Source organism: Triplophysa dalaica, chromosome 15, assembly GCF_015846415.1.
Source record: "Triplophysa dalaica isolate WHDGS20190420 chromosome 15, ASM1584641v1, whole genome shotgun sequence".
In the NCBI taxonomy this organism is placed as follows: Eukaryota; Metazoa; Chordata; class Actinopteri; order Cypriniformes; family Nemacheilidae; genus Triplophysa; species Triplophysa dalaica.
Window position 1 is genome coordinate 13,250,336 of NC_079556.1, and position 15,752 is coordinate 13,266,087.

Consider the following 15,752-nt stretch of genomic DNA (forward strand, 5'->3'; position numbering starts at 1 on the left):
GACAGAGAGAGACATGACATACTGTTCACAATCTTCCTTAAGACTTTCGGTGGGGTTAAAGTTTTTTATTTTAAGAAAAAAATACTACAAAAAAGTCATATTCATTTCAAGCATCACAGTATTCAGTACAACATCGTGTTTGGTAGTACACAATATTAAATATATATAATATTGAACTAAGCTATAATATTAAATAAATAAATAAAACTAGATTCGGTAACTTATTTTATGTCATGCTATACAATATGTGATACGAAAATGCATAACATTTGTAAAATCTATTCCAGTTTTATTTAAAAATATATATACATATATATACAATTTAAATAATAAAACAAACATGTTTTTCATTCTTTCTGGCAAAAAAGCATTACTGCCCATCTAGTGATCGAGTCTCTGCTATCTGCATCAACCTAAAACTATGACTTGCATAGTAATTCAGTATTTACCATTGGTGCACCGATTGACCGGTCAGAAACCGGAATCGGTCGGTTTTCGGTTGATCGGCCGTTAAAAAATGAAAAAGGTCGATTAAGTGATTAAGTTTAGTTATATTTTATTATTTATACTTATTTTCAGTCACAAAGTTCTTCAATTTAAGAGTTATTTGGGCAAAAGAAAATTCTGTAATTTAATGCAGGTTGTAGAACTGTATTTAGGGCAATTGTAATGTTCTATAATTAATGTAATGACAATGAAAAAATATGAGAAAATGTGAATTGAAGAAAAGTTAATGCTTTTTTATATACTGTCAATTATAGTTTGTGGATATAAAATCGGAATCGGCAGGTTTCACTAATTATGAAATCGGCAAAGAAAATTGCAATCGGTGCATCTCTAGAATTACACATTATTGCATAATACGCTCAGCTGCAATATTTTGATTCATTTAGATATATTGCAGCCCTGTTTTTTAATAATTCTGTAAGTAAGAAATGTATAGTAGCTTATGTTAAACTTGAAAGTAAGTGTTTGATATGTAAAAATGATTGCCAAAACTGCGTCAACACCCACTGGCCGCTTTATTAGGTACACCTTGCAGAGATAATTTTACCGTCAGGACTGCCTCTTCTCGTCATAGATTCAACAAAGTGCTGAGAGGAAAATTCCTTAAAGATTGTTGATATTTTAGATATTAGTTATATTTTCATATTAGCACGATAGCGCCACACAGTCAAGACAAGAGTTATCTGACTGACAGGAAAGTGATCAGAGTTGCTTTGCTTTATATGCGGTTTAGGGGATAGATTGGATTTTTGGATATATTTTACCACGAAAATTAGATGAAATTAAACAATAAATAATTTCACTGAAAAAATATGTACATTAAAAACTGTGTGCTTTTACTTTTTTTTGTGAATGGTCTGAGGGCAGTCCTCGACTGTCCCATCTGAGAATGAGACTACAACAGTAGTAAACGAAAGTGACCTCACGCAATCCCTAATAGCAAGAACTCCACTCGTGGTGCATAAGTGTGAGGATAAGGGGCTGCACGCTTAGTCTGTATTTCCTCTCTGTCAGGCATGAAAGAACATGAAATTTATGAAAGGTACAATGTTCATGGTTGTCAACAGCTTTAAGTCAAATAGCTCATAGCATACATTAACTCCCCCAGTAGATAAACCTTTGTGGTCAAAGGGCCACCTTACAAAAACCACTCATCAAAGGATCTAGGATAACATATTACCTGAGAAACCCACTCCTTTCTCACACATACACAGACATTGTCCTTTACATTTTTCTCATGTTTTAACCTTTAATAGTTTACAAAAAGACAGCGGTGACAAAAACATAAATACAGACATTACAATTAATGATTGTATACAGCAGTAAAACATTGCAGTAAAATAATGATAAATTAAACAGTGTAGCTTAATCTGATAGTTTTGGTTACACAAGTGTCATTAAAACAAAGATTTTTTTTAAAGAAGGTTCACCCAAAAATGAAAATTCTCTTGTTCAAGCCTTTCTTTAATTTAAGATAAGAAGGGACAACCCCCTACTTTCAAACCAGGGTTGAAGTGAGTTAAATTTTTATTTTGGGGTGCGCTATCCCTTTAAAATTCCATTGACTAACACAGGAGGTCCACTTTTGGAGGCCCATCTGTAACATATAAATTTGCAATGATGCTTGAAATTGATTTCAAGCAGGTTTCCCTCTCCTTAAGCTGTATTGTGTTTCAACCATTTAAGGCACCCCGTTATTAGTGAGCCTCTCTGTGGATTGCTTCAGTAAATTCATAATCAATAAAACGTTGTTTAACACACACAAATACACAGAACAGAGACCTAAAGGACACACTACAGGTTGGCAAACAGTTTGGCACAACTTTTAAAGGCAGAACAATAACTTTTTTAAAGATCACATGTAAATAATGACTGCATTCCGACTAAATCACATATTAAAACTCCTATCTAAGGGCTGACTTGCACATGTGCAGGATTTTTATTTTTTATAGCACTTTATACAGTACATCTAGGCACACACCTACATCAGAAGATTGCATTCATATTTGTAGCAAATGTTGGAACAGAATCGAACAATCAAACATTCTGTCTGAGAGGCATTCAACCGGTGTGTACAATGTAATTAAAGACAATTATTTATCAGAGCTCATCCCAAATTCTTTCAAATTTCTCTCAAAAACATTTAATATTCCTTGTAACATAGAACAAGCACTGTGACGGTAAAAGATTTGAAAAAGCAAATTTCATTGCAACCACTATTACAGAAGCGACACTTTGAAATCCAGTTTAAAATATCTAATGAGACCTCACAGTTTAAATTGAAACCATTCAAGATAATTTCTTACAAGCTATTTAGGAAAAAATGAACAAACAAAAAATTAACCATATTGTCCGTTTATGGTACCTTTCTGAAGAATTCTTATAATATTCAACACCAAAATTCATTGAAACATGTCGCTCGATGGCTTGAACTTATTCAAATGTTAGCAGTCAAAATATTGTCTTTTTATAATGTTCATTATTGTCATTTTGAACCAAACTGACAAAGAACAAAGCACAATTATAACACAATAACATACTTATAATAACCAGATAAATGTAATAAGTAAACCTGAATTCCTTCTGATTCAAGTACAGTTTGTTAATCTTATAACCTTCATTGTGAGAATAAAGCTATAAGATCTATACATATTATGGTTGTCCTAACACTGCATTTCCGCATCAGATGCACAACATCAGTTCTGTTTACCCCTGTCAGCCATTCCATTACATCCATGAAGTTTGTTTATTATCTGTGCTAATCTTCTACATCCGACCTCAGAATATTCTACCCATTTGTTCACAAATGTAGCTATTGCACCCTCCTCTCTCTCTGTCGACAGTCCCTGAGCACTGGTTTCATTTACACACTACTGTTAACTCAATAAAGCTTTTGCAGTAACTTTTACAGAGAGACGTGTGCACTCAAAAATGGCTGGCTAAGCTGGTTTATGGATACACGGAACATATATCCGAGTTCCATTATAAACTCCAAAAATAGTGGAGTTTGAAGATACTTAAGCCATAATCTAAACTAAGAAGCGATACCGAAGCTTTAAAAACAGCATCCACGACAGCGGGCAAAACTGAACACGGAAATCGCAGACGAACGGTGAGCTCCACGAGACATCCCTGATATACCATGGTTCCGATGCGTGTAGTGCAAAGCAGCAGTTTCCAACGTGACGATGTTTACAAGAAGTGACATAGCAGGCACAACACACGTCGGTCGGAATAAACGCCACATGCAGAGCAAATACAAGCCCTATCCACCGATCCATGCAATACAACTCAAACACAACGAATCATCACTAGTCAGATGAAATAAAAAAGCTGTCCCGTGCGGGAATCTGATGGTCCCGGTGACGTCGTGAAGATGCACAGTGCCATTGTTTCTGAGATCACTAATTCCTTTTCTTTTTTTTTAAGAAAGCACAAACAAGCCATTCTCTTGATGTTATGGAAAACATGATAACAATGAGTTTATACAAAGAAACATATAGAACTATGTATATATTTATATATATATATTTATATAGTTTCTAATAAATACAACTTGCTCTGTGCAAGGTGTGATGAAGAGTTTCACATAGTGAAATCCAGTCGGGGAAGAGCATGCATTGGTCTGTGTGCTAATGCCGTGAACGCTGTTCTTTTCCAGTCACATCCAGGCGCTTAGAATGAAGGGGTGGAGTGCCTTTTCCCAGAATGCTTCAGTGATGACACTGGACAAAACACAGATTTGTGGTTAAGGGTTCACTCTTTGTGCGTTAAGCTTGTGCATTTAGGGCTGGACTAATCAACACGTTTATACTTACATTAATTATTCTATATTCTTTTACTCTGACTCAGCTAGAAGAAAGAAAAGAGGCCTTCATCAATCCGAGCAACTACTGACGGCTAATGTCCATATGGTGTTGGCTGGAAAACGTGGAAGTTTATTCCCTTTTTAAGGGAAATTTACTCACCCTCATGTCAAATCTGTATGATTTTCTTTCTTCTGTAACACACAAAAGAAGATATTTTGAAGAATGTTGGTAACCGAACAACATTGGTCCCCTTTGGCTTTCATTGTATGGACACAAACCCACTGAAACATTTCTCAAAATATCTTCTTCTGTGTTCCACAGAAGAAAGAGTCACTGACAAGTTTTAAGTGAATTTTAAGATGAATAAATGATGACATAATTATTTGAGGTGTGAACTATCACTTTAAATAATAATATACCTTGGAAGCATATTAAAGGTGTCCTTGTAATGTTTCAATAATTATTTCTTATAGAATAAGTCAATTTGTTTTTTAATAAAACTACTGTATAACAGGAACTATGACTCACCTTTCTCTCTTCCATTACGCATGTTCTCTTCTTCTTCCTCCAGTCCGTCATCCACTGTGAAATATACACATGTTACATTAACCGTAAACATCAGCTACAGAACACACAAGTTAAGCAAGATCACCTGAGTGAAGTTCTTTCACGAGTGACGACATGGTGTTGGTGATGGAATCTGCAGCCACCAAAAGATCATTACGGAGATTTCTCGGTACACCTGGATGAAAACAGATAGTCTTTAGGTCATAACGTCATGACCTTCAAGATTTCATGTACACCCTCGCTCACCCTCATGTATTCCCAAACCCGTATGACTTTGTTTATTCCGTAGAACAGAACGATATTTGAAGAACTTGCTTTAATATGACAAATGTAAATAGTGGGACTTTCATGCTCCAGTATCACAAAAAACAGCATTAAAAGTATCACAAAAGTGCTCTCAGTGACTCATACGCTATATTTTAAAGTAATTTGATAGCTTTATATGAAAAACAGACTGTAGTTTAGGTAGTGAACTCAGCTGATACCCGGCCTAAGGAAGGCAGGGCTGATCTGCCCAGCCCGCCCCCAGAAGGTGCTTAGTGATGGATGGAATGCCTGTTCTTCACCCAGTTTTAAGGACAAAAATATTATTGTTCAAACATTAGTTTCTTTTATTACAAAACTAAAATTGTATTTAATTAAAATGATTTCAAAATGTATGACTTTGACTAAATGATGAAAAAAATCAGTACATTTAAGATTCTGCATAAATAGAAACGTCCTTAATATTTAAAAACCATCGCAGCGTGAGACCACAAGAAGTTATCTAATAAAATGCCAAGAGAATATTTCTGAGTGTAGGAAAACTACACTAAAGAAGGCAACCAAATTTTGATTTACTTTATAATGCGCTTGACGCGCCATTCGCGTTTGGTCTGAACACAACATAACGTTACTGTGAAATTACCGCATCAAACGTGACGTGATAACATGGATGCAGCTATGAAGCCGCCGGGTTTGCTTCAGGGAATATTAATTTTTAAGAAGCTTCCCAATAGAAACATCGACAAGACTAAGGTTGTTTGCACCTTGTGCAATGCGGAATTGGTTTAAAAAAACACTTTCTCTCAACAGGTAGTGGTCTATCTTTAGTTGAAACCAGTAACTTTGTATTGAGATCTAATGTATTATGGCTCCTGTATGACATATCGCTTGTTGCTCCCTCACTCTTTGTAAGTCGCTTTGGATAAATGACTAAATGTAAATGTACTGTAGGAGCTCTTCCAGTCTCAAGTACCACCTAAATGGAAATCATCCCTTAGCTAATGCGGAAGTAAACACAAGTTCATCTTATTGAACATAATTTAATTTTCATCACCAATTATCATAGTAGAACAGCTTTCTCAAGCAGTTTGTGATGCATTTTGGAAACAGGAGATGAGCCCCTGGTCTAATGCGCCACCTGGCTTGAGAAACCCGTTCTAAAAGACTTACTTTTAGTCATTATTTGGGTAGCACACATATTCTGAGTGCCTTCGACAGGATTCAAATGAGCCATTTTAATCTAGATTAATCTAGATTAATTTTGGAATTAATCTAGATTAATCTAGATTAAAAAAATTAATCTATGCCCAGCACTACTTTATAATTGTTCTGGTCACAACATAATTCCCAAATTTACATTTGTGTTATTTAGATTACAATCAGTAACCGTAAGCTTTTGAAAAGTAGTGTACGTGTTTTTCTATGCCAGGAGGGATAATGATGTGAATGTGTATTCAGTCTCCTCACCCTGAGAGAAGGCATCCAGCACGTCATCTCCGACCCCTGCCAGGCAGTCCTGCGGTGTGTGTGTGGGGGTTGAGCCGGCCGAGGTGGAGCGGATGGGCATAGGCATGGTGCAGCTGGCACTGTGGCCTGGAGACGAGTGGGGTGAGCCGCCCGTCTGAACCTGGAGGATGGCAAGTGAAGCTTGTTAGCAACTAGCAGGAAGGAAAAAGTAGATATTAAACTAGCTGTTCAGCAACCTGAACCTTCCCACAAAGACTACAACTAGTGCAGACATTCAATGCATATTTTTTGAGTTTTCTCTAAAGTGTATGTTATGCATCGTAACTAAAACGCCTGCGAGTGCCATTAAAAGAGCAAAAGGACGTAAGATGAGAGGCGCACTGTCCTACAGACTGGTGCAGGACCCAGAGCCTGTGGCCCGCTGCCAAGCAGCAGATGGCTGGCCAGACTGCAGTCACATTAGACGTGAGATGCTTAGCCCTGATGAAAGGAGAGCAGGTCTCTGATATTTGGCAGGGAGACGTGTGGCTCGCCATCCCCTCCTGGGTCACAGGAACAAAGCAGCAGGGCTTGACTGGAAATGAGAGCTTCATGTCCCCGTTATGAGAAGCCAACATAACAGAGATTGAACACAGAGGCGCCTGCGATAAGCTGACCAGATATCTACACTTTATTCTCATTACGTACCCTAACTTTATGATGTTGAATGGTCCATGTTGAAGAGTTAGGTCATATAATTATTAGTGGTGCGCCGTTAACGGCGTTCAGTGAGACTCTTATCGCGCGATAAAAAAAATCTCGCCGTTAATCTATTCTCAAAGTTGGGTTGGGAGCTGGGTCTATACTACGCAAGCTATGATGACTTTCACCTTGATATTTTAGCGCAGATGTATACCAGATTAACTGCACTGTACGGGGCGAGAACAAGATTTTTTTAACACGCGTGATTCGCGTGATTCGCGCCGCCTCATCATCTCATAACCAGGGCTTCATTCGCGCGATTCGCGCCGCAAGTAGGTCTATTGCCTCTTTGCATTAACACATAAATCACTCGCGCTTGACACGCCATTCGCGTTTGGTCTGAACACAACATAACGTTACTGTGAAATTACCGCATCAAACGTGACGTGCTAACATGGATGCAGCTATGAAGCCGCCGGGTTTGCTTCAGGGAATATTAATTTTTAAGAAGCTTCCCAATGGAAACATCGACAAGACTAAGGTTGTTTGCACCTTGTGCAATGCGGAATTGGTTTAAAAGAAAACACTTTCTCTCAACAGGTAGTGGTCTATCTTTAGTTGAAACCAGTTACTTTGTATTGAGATCTAATGTATAATGGCTCCTGTATGACATATCGCTTGTTGCTCCCTCACTCTTTGTAAGTCGCTTTGGATAAAAGCGTCTGCTAAATGACTAAATGTAAATGTACTGTAGGAGCTCTTCCAGTCTCAAGTACCACCTAAACGCAAATCATCCCTTAGCTAATGCGAAAGTAAACACAAGTACATCTTATTGAACATAATTTATTTTCATCACCAATTATCATAGTAGAACAGCTTTCTCAAGCAGTTTGAGATGCATTTTGGAAACAGGAGATGAGCCCCTGGTCTAATGCGCCACCTGGCTTGAGAAACCCGTTCTCAAAGACTTACTTTTAGTCATTATTTGGGTAGCACACATATTCTGAATGCCTTCGGCAGAATTCAAATGAGCCATTTTAATCTAGATTAATCTAGATTAATTCCAAGATTATTCTAGATTAATCTAGATTAAAAAAAAAAATCTATGCCCACCACTAATAATTATGCAAATCCTGTCATCATTTACAGCGGGTGAATAGATGATGACAGAATTTTCATTTTCGTGTGAACTATACTTTTTTTATCAATCTCTTTATATGTGACCCTGGATCACAAAACCAGTCTTAAGTAGCACGGGAACATTTTTAGTAAAAGATAAAAATACATTGTATTGGTCAAAATTAGCGATTTTTCTTTTATGCCAAAAACCATTAGGATATTAAGTAAAGATCATGTTCCATGAAGATATTTTGTGAATTTCCTACCTTAAAAATATAAAAAAATATTTTTGTGAGTGGATGGCCACCAACAGTGCCCCATATTAACAATTTCAAAGGCAATTTTCTCAATATTTTGATTTTCTTGCACTCTCAGATTCCAGAGTTTTAAAGTCTGTATCTCAGCCAGATGTTGTCATAGTCTAACAACTCACACACATCAATAGAAAGCTTATTTATTCAGCTTTCAGATTATGTAAACATCTGAATTTACTCAATAAAGACTGGTTTTGTTGGTCAGATATTATGTGCTTTATAAGTTAATGAAAACAAAACCAATTAAACTGGCAACTTTTCAAAACCTCTCTGTTTTACTTTACACAATGCATATGTTAAACTGATTTCCTCCCGTGACCCAACGTATTTACACTGAAATTCTTGAGCTTTCAGAACACTTACTGCCTGTTTCTGCTCCTCATCCTGCTGTCCAAGATGATAGACGACAAGAGTGAAAGCAGACACGTGAGAAACCAGGAGACGGAGCCAGAAAGCAAGAGAGAGAAAGCGTGAGAAAAAACAAATCATGTCTTCGTACATGCTACAGTTCACTGTTTCAAGAAGCTTTCTTTGGTTAAAAATAAACAAAAACCACGCTCTTATAGGGACCTGCAATTTTTGTTTCAAACAGAGATGGCGACAGAGAGGCAAATGTTACAGATTGCCACTTTAAGAAACAAGCCATAACCACGAGTTTCACACCTTAAGTAGTCTCATGAGACCTTCAAGCTGTACCATGAGTTCTCTTCTGCTCTCCTGCAGGGCCGACATGCGCCTCTCCAGCTCGTCCTTTCTGTGCCTGTGTCAAAATACACAGATTCATAACTTAATCACCATGTGAGTCATACAATCAATGACTGCCAAATGCTCAACTTAAATGGGACGTATGATGGAAAACAGGATTTTCTTTGCTCATTTGAAATAAAGAGGGTTCCTTGTACTATGCAGACACAGCTCCCTTGTCAGTGCACACAAACTGAATATAAGTTATAAAATCAATTATTAAGAGTCCAAGCATTGGCGCCACAACTTTAAGCAAACATATGGGTGACATATGACGTACGTGATTATATCATTGCAGTAGGACCTGCCCAGACAGTGGTAATGTTAGAACCCACCAAAATACAGTATATTTTTAATGGATATAATTGGAGAAAACACACATTTGTTGTCTTTATATAGATATTATAGTTTTTCATATATTTTTTTCCAAACTAATCTCAATTCAAAACTGTATTGTATATAAAATGTATTAAATGTAATTAAAACTACTCAACACTAATTGATTTTTTTTATATTGTTGCCACTGAATTAGTCTAAAGACGGTTTCAAAGCGACAACATAAACAAACATTATTGCGCATGAACGCTTTCGAGGCCCAAACTTAATATCCGTTACACATCCACAAAGAATAGAGCCCCTATAGATAATTTCTGATAACAAGAAAAAAAATAAGTAAATTACATTAGCTAGAAAGTTAAAAGCATGTAGCCAAGTCTGCAGTTTACTTGGCTAAACTTAAATGCGACATGCATAACCCATTTAACAAATTTTTCATTTTATAGAATTAATACGCAATAAAATTCAACAAATTGTTTATTTAATACAAATATATATTAAATACAATGTAAATGGTTATATTACTAACCACTAGCCAGACAGTTCAACAATTACAGACAGGTATTTAACTTCGATCCATGTTTCCGATGAAACCGTCAATAAGTTTAATTGCAATACCAAAAGCCTAATGGTAAAATAAAAAAAAAACATTGTCAATGCTATTCATTATTTTTGCTTATTCACATGTTTATGTGTCATTCACCGCATCAACCTACCTGATCTCACTGTGCAACCCACAGTAGCAGTGATTATTTATCAATTAAAGAATTTAACATACAATGTACAAACTGTACAATAGCAAAATAATAGATGCGTAAAGTGTCTTATTGGTGTCATATACCACCTTGCGGCCATACATTTAAATGGAAAATGTTAATATGATCCCTTGAAGAAAAGACTGAGACAATATAAGTGCATCTCTTTGAAATCCTATAAGTGAAGGCATAAAACAGTGTTAACAGTGTTTGACAAACACGCCATTGACAAAACTCATTTGGCTAATTTATGCCCCCTGGTGCCCATAAAAGGTACTTGATATAAATGATTTAAACAAGGACTACAGGACATAAAGTCCCAGCCAGTCAATTTAAAACTTGTGTTGAGTTCTTTCAATAACCTCAAATGTTTTTCATAACTGTTATTACGAAGTTAATGGTTTTAAAGTGACTTTAATCATTATGCTGGTAGATGTGGACAGTACACACTGTAGCCTTTTTAAATTAGATTGGTTATTTATATTTTATATATTTAAACTGTTGCATACCGCAGCAGTCGCAGCTCTGCCAGTAGAGTGGGGTTCTGCTGGGCTTTCTCCGGGGTGGGTTGTGACGCCTGCTCATGTTCTAGACGCAAACGCTGGATTTCCTGAAGTATCTCCCTATATGCATAGCATTACCAAACACGGAAACCAATAGCACAAACTGAAAGGAAGCACTCACATTTTATTATAACATTCTTTGAAATCACAATAAAAGCTCGATAAAAGTTCCACAAAATTATTTAATTGAACCTAATTATTTAGGAATCTACCTGTTTTTGTTCTCCAACTCAGCGATGAGCTGCCTCTGTTGCTTGTTAGCATCAAAGTTAAAACTCAGATCTGATGGAGGGCATTGCTGAAAGAGAAAATCATTAGACAGCATTACTGATCATGCAAAAATCAATTAAAAAGATTCTGTGAAGACCATCACATCAAACAATACGCCACCTAATTATGCAACATAAAAGCCAGATGTGCAAGAGGGCATGTATACTTTTTAAATTCCTTGTTATTTATTTCTGTGTTAATATTATTAATAACAAAAATATGTCCTCTGGCGACCTCGATGACATTGTGTCTGGTAAAGTTTAGAATTGGTGTAGTTATGGATGGATTCTCACAGTGGAGTTGCTGGCCTCCGCCGCTAGGCGAGCGGCGTATCGAGCGATGAGACGGTGTTCTTCATCCAGTCTGCTGGGACTCTCCAGAGTGTTACTGTCCAGACAGAGAGAAAGAGAGAATCAGAAAAAACACAGAAGAAGAGTAATGAGACGTGAGATGGATAAGGACAGATGTGTTTTCTCAAATAAACAGGAGTAATGAAATATATAAAATGATTGATGACTGGAAGAAATCAGGGTTGGGGAAATTACTTGGAAACTTTCCAGACTACAGGCTGCTCATAATTCAACCTGATGCTATATTACTTGTGATATTACCAACTTTGCAAAATGTAAACAGTACGCCAGCCCTTTTTTTATCTTACACATATGATTAAATCTTAAAGATATTTTAATTTATAACATTCTGATTTGGTTATAAGTGTTCTGTTGGTTGTATTCCGTTAAAACAGTAGTGCAGTGTTAAAAGACTTAAACGGGAAGTTCTTCTGGGGTAGCATCATTTACGTCTTCCAAAGTGCTCTATAAGACAATATTCTATTGTATTGATCAGAATTTGGGCATTTTGAGACCATTGGAAGTGGAATTAAATTTGGAAGTGAATTTTCTATTTTATTTAAAGTGTTAATTTAATTTTCATGTAAATGTTTTTACTGTTCGGCTGGATTTTGTTTGCCATTACTGAATGACAACTATCTACAAAATGCCTTCGTCAAATACAGTAGCATTGTCAGACAGTTTATCGCGATGAATCACATCCAGGATATGTGATAACAATTATGTGTTTACATAATATATGTCTGTGCATATTTATTTTGTAGCTATAAACACATAGACGTTCATGTATTTATGAAAAAGTGAAAATACAAAAATGAATAAACATTTTGATATATTATTTATTTATTATATTTATAAATACATATACCAATATATTTCCTATAAAAATGTATTTAATTTTATTTTAAATCAGTTTAGAATAAAATGAACGAGACCCAACTGTGACCCTCTAGTATATTAGCCTTGCAATTCAAAGTATCTTTGAATTTAAATTGCCACTAAAAATATCAGCATCTTTGTAACTTTAAAGCACTTCTCATACAGCTCCCTCTCTAATATGTAACATTCATAATACTGCTTCATTGCTTTCTTTACTATTGTAAGCCGTCTTGAAAAAATGCCAGTAATTCCTCAACACTTCCTCAAGATATAGAGATTGTTATAATAAAAAACCATCAAAACAGGTACAATCCGTCTCAATGGATCTAGAACACGGTCGTACAGTATCTGCAGTGTATGTGTGGGTCTGTTGTAGTTAAGCCGGGTCTTATGTTATAGGGTTTGGCATATGGCTGAAGCAGATGATGGAGCATATGTTATCCTTCCTCATTAAGTGCTCTACAATTAGGAGTGAATCAAGTGTGTACGTGTGTGAATGTCTATATTCAGGCTGCTAAACACCATGATGCAACACACGTTCAACACAATGCACACTGCACGTTTATAATATATACTTAACATAAGCATTCAAGGCTATTCTGATAATCCAGGATAGTAAATTACCTGCATTGAGTTATACTGCTGTGTCAATCTGAATGACCCCCGTCTGTGTGACCTGCCTCTATATCTCTGGGGAGTCATTCATTAAAAGGGCTCTTTAGATGCCAGACATCCCGTAGTGAGTCATGATGTTTATATAATCAGTGTCAAACAGATAATAATCCACTAGAGACTACTTACTGCAATGATCCCCTTACAAAAGCTGTTAGGCCCTGGAGGTGACACCTAGAGGTTTTAAAGAAGATATTTTGAAGAATGTTGGTAACTGAACAGCTCCGGCACCCATTCACTTCTACTGTATGGACACAAAACCAGTGGAAGTCAATGGGTGCAATGCAAAAGATTACTTTCTTGCTGAGACTCTTTTACTTGTTTTCCAGTAAAAATGTCTAAATATTCTTGAATCAATAAGCATTTTCTTGATGAGCAAACTTATTTATAAAAAATAAGATTTATTTTCTTAGGTCATTTTGCTCATGAAGAAAATGCATCTTTATTCAAGAATTTGTAGACATTTTTTCTAGAAAACAAGAAAAAAAGACTAAGTAAGAAAGTCATGTTTTCCAGTGTGCCAGCGCTGTTCGGTTACCAACAATCTCCAAAATATCTTCTTTTGTAACATGTTTGATATGACAATAGATAACAATACATAATCAGGATTTTATTTTTGGGTGAACTATAACTTTAATATACTCAAAAGAGGTGTGAATGAGAGGTGGAGTCTATGATTTCCTATCTAGCGGCAGGTGGTCAATACTCGCTTAACTTCAAATTAAAAACTAATTCAGAGCAAAAGAAAAATTATATTTCTGTTCTGGCAGGAGGACTGGCCGTGACCCAGCAGACGATAAATTCTACACAAGGCAACTTGCCCTTGAAAGCTCGACCTGGTAAATGAAGGCATGCTGCAGGTTGCACTGTCAGCAGATAAGCTCACGTTCATTGTAGTCCTTGAAAAACAACAAGGTCAGATTTTGGATGAAGTTCAAGGCTTTAAGAATTTCACATGGAATGTAGTTTAGGTTTTGAGTGTTAGACCATAAGCTTGGCCATAAGGTTTATAGAAAGGGCTGGTAGCCATTTGAGCAGCATCCAGAACTCTTGTCAGGTTTGTATCAAGTGTCACCACTGAAACGGAACAGGATGATAATCACATTGGGGAAGTTTACATAAAACTCTCTGCTTATAAAACTACGAAGGATTTCATTTAATAAGGTTAATAAAGCTAAAAGTGTAATATCACCATTAAAAAAACCTGTCTTCCTGTGTAAGAGGAGTCTGTATGGTGTTTTATTAATATTTCCATGTTGTAATGTGTTGTAGTTTTATATGCCTAAAAAAGGCATGTTCAATCATTTATTCAATCAAATAAAAATGATTATTGTCTTTTGCAAATCAACAGATTTTACTGATGTTCCATATTAATTATTAAAAATGAACTTATGTTAAAATATTAAATATAATGTTATAAAAATATGAGACTTTTTTGGTAATATGTTAAATATAACAAAATAACTAAAAACTTTTTTACATTAAAACAATTTATTTTGTATATAAATTATATATCATTTGATTAGACTTTATCGCTGTTCATTTTCTTGATCACTTTAAACATTTGCAGCAATGTGTACATCCCCTTGTTTTGATTTTATTTGTTAATATGGATTATATATATATTTATATATAATCCTGATAATTTTTTAATCCGTGTGTTCTTTTAATATAAATCAATTGCAATAAGAACAGGGCTATTAAACGATTAATGACAATTAATCGCATCCAGAATAAAAGTTTGTGTTTAAATAATATATGTCTGTGTACTGTGCGTATTCATTTTGTATTTCTTAACGCATACACATACATTAATGTATGTAAGAAGAATATAAAAATGTATGAACACTTTATATTATTGGTAAATATACATAATGCATGTAAATATTTTATAAATATGTATACATTTATGTGTGCATATTTATGTGAGCAATATGTTTTTGGTTATTTAAAGTCTGCTTTAATAATATGAGTCTATAGGCGAGTGCACAGCGCCTATAAGCATATTCTGATTATTTCACACAGAGGAAAGCGCATCATCACACAAACATGCCAAAAATTACAAATAAATGGACCAGAATGCAAATGATTAGTATTGTGTACATTAGGATAAAACATCTGGCTTGTCCTATAGATGGTCTGCTCGTGCGCTATAACCTTGCACACAAGCAGATATGTTTCCTATCTGGAGAAGCCTGCTCTTGCAAATTCCTATGTGTAAAAAGCAACCTGCTCTTAAAGGGAATGGGAGATGAGACTCTGATTGGTTTACTGCACGTTTTGCCCAATCCACACCCATGATTCATTAAGAGAAAGGAAATCCCTTTTAGACTAAGCACCTGTTGCGCTGACAGTTTTTCTCGTCCTTAAAGTCCCAGTGAAATAAAAAATTATAGTTCTTATTTCTTAGTGAAATATTGCAGCGTTTATAGTAAATAGCTTATCAATGTGGGTA

The 15,752-nt window shown here is 35.7% G+C and overlaps 1 protein-coding gene across 8 annotated transcripts in view; it reads right to left on the reverse strand.

Moving 5' to 3' along the window:
• Positions 1-1,741: 1,741 nt before the first annotated feature.
• dtnbb (dystrobrevin, beta b) overlaps positions 1,742-15,752 on the reverse strand; it is a 53,259-nt gene continuing 39,248 nt past the window's right edge. For 3 of the 8 annotated variants that reach the window (XM_056767422.1, XM_056767419.1, XM_056767426.1), the window contains 11 exons: positions 11,690-11,783; positions 11,339-11,424; positions 11,073-11,186; positions 9,392-9,488; positions 9,092-9,115; positions 6,615-6,774; positions 4,969-5,058; positions 4,845-4,898; positions 4,476-4,507; positions 4,326-4,359; positions 1,742-4,232 (listed from right to left, as the gene is read on the reverse strand). In XM_056767422.1, the coding sequence (XP_056623400.1) occupies positions 4,336-4,359; positions 4,476-4,507; positions 4,845-4,898; positions 4,969-5,058; positions 6,615-6,774; positions 9,092-9,115; positions 9,392-9,488; positions 11,073-11,186; positions 11,339-11,424; positions 11,690-11,783 (775 nt within the window). In that variant the 3' untranslated portion in view covers positions 1,742-4,232; positions 4,326-4,335. The remainder of the gene's footprint in view (positions 4,233-4,325; positions 4,360-4,475; positions 4,508-4,844; positions 4,899-4,968; positions 5,059-6,614; positions 6,775-9,091; positions 9,116-9,391; positions 9,489-11,072; positions 11,187-11,338; positions 11,425-11,689; positions 11,784-15,752) is intronic. The other 5 variants (XM_056767421.1, XM_056767427.1, XM_056767425.1 and 2 more) reach the window with 4 other exon arrangements.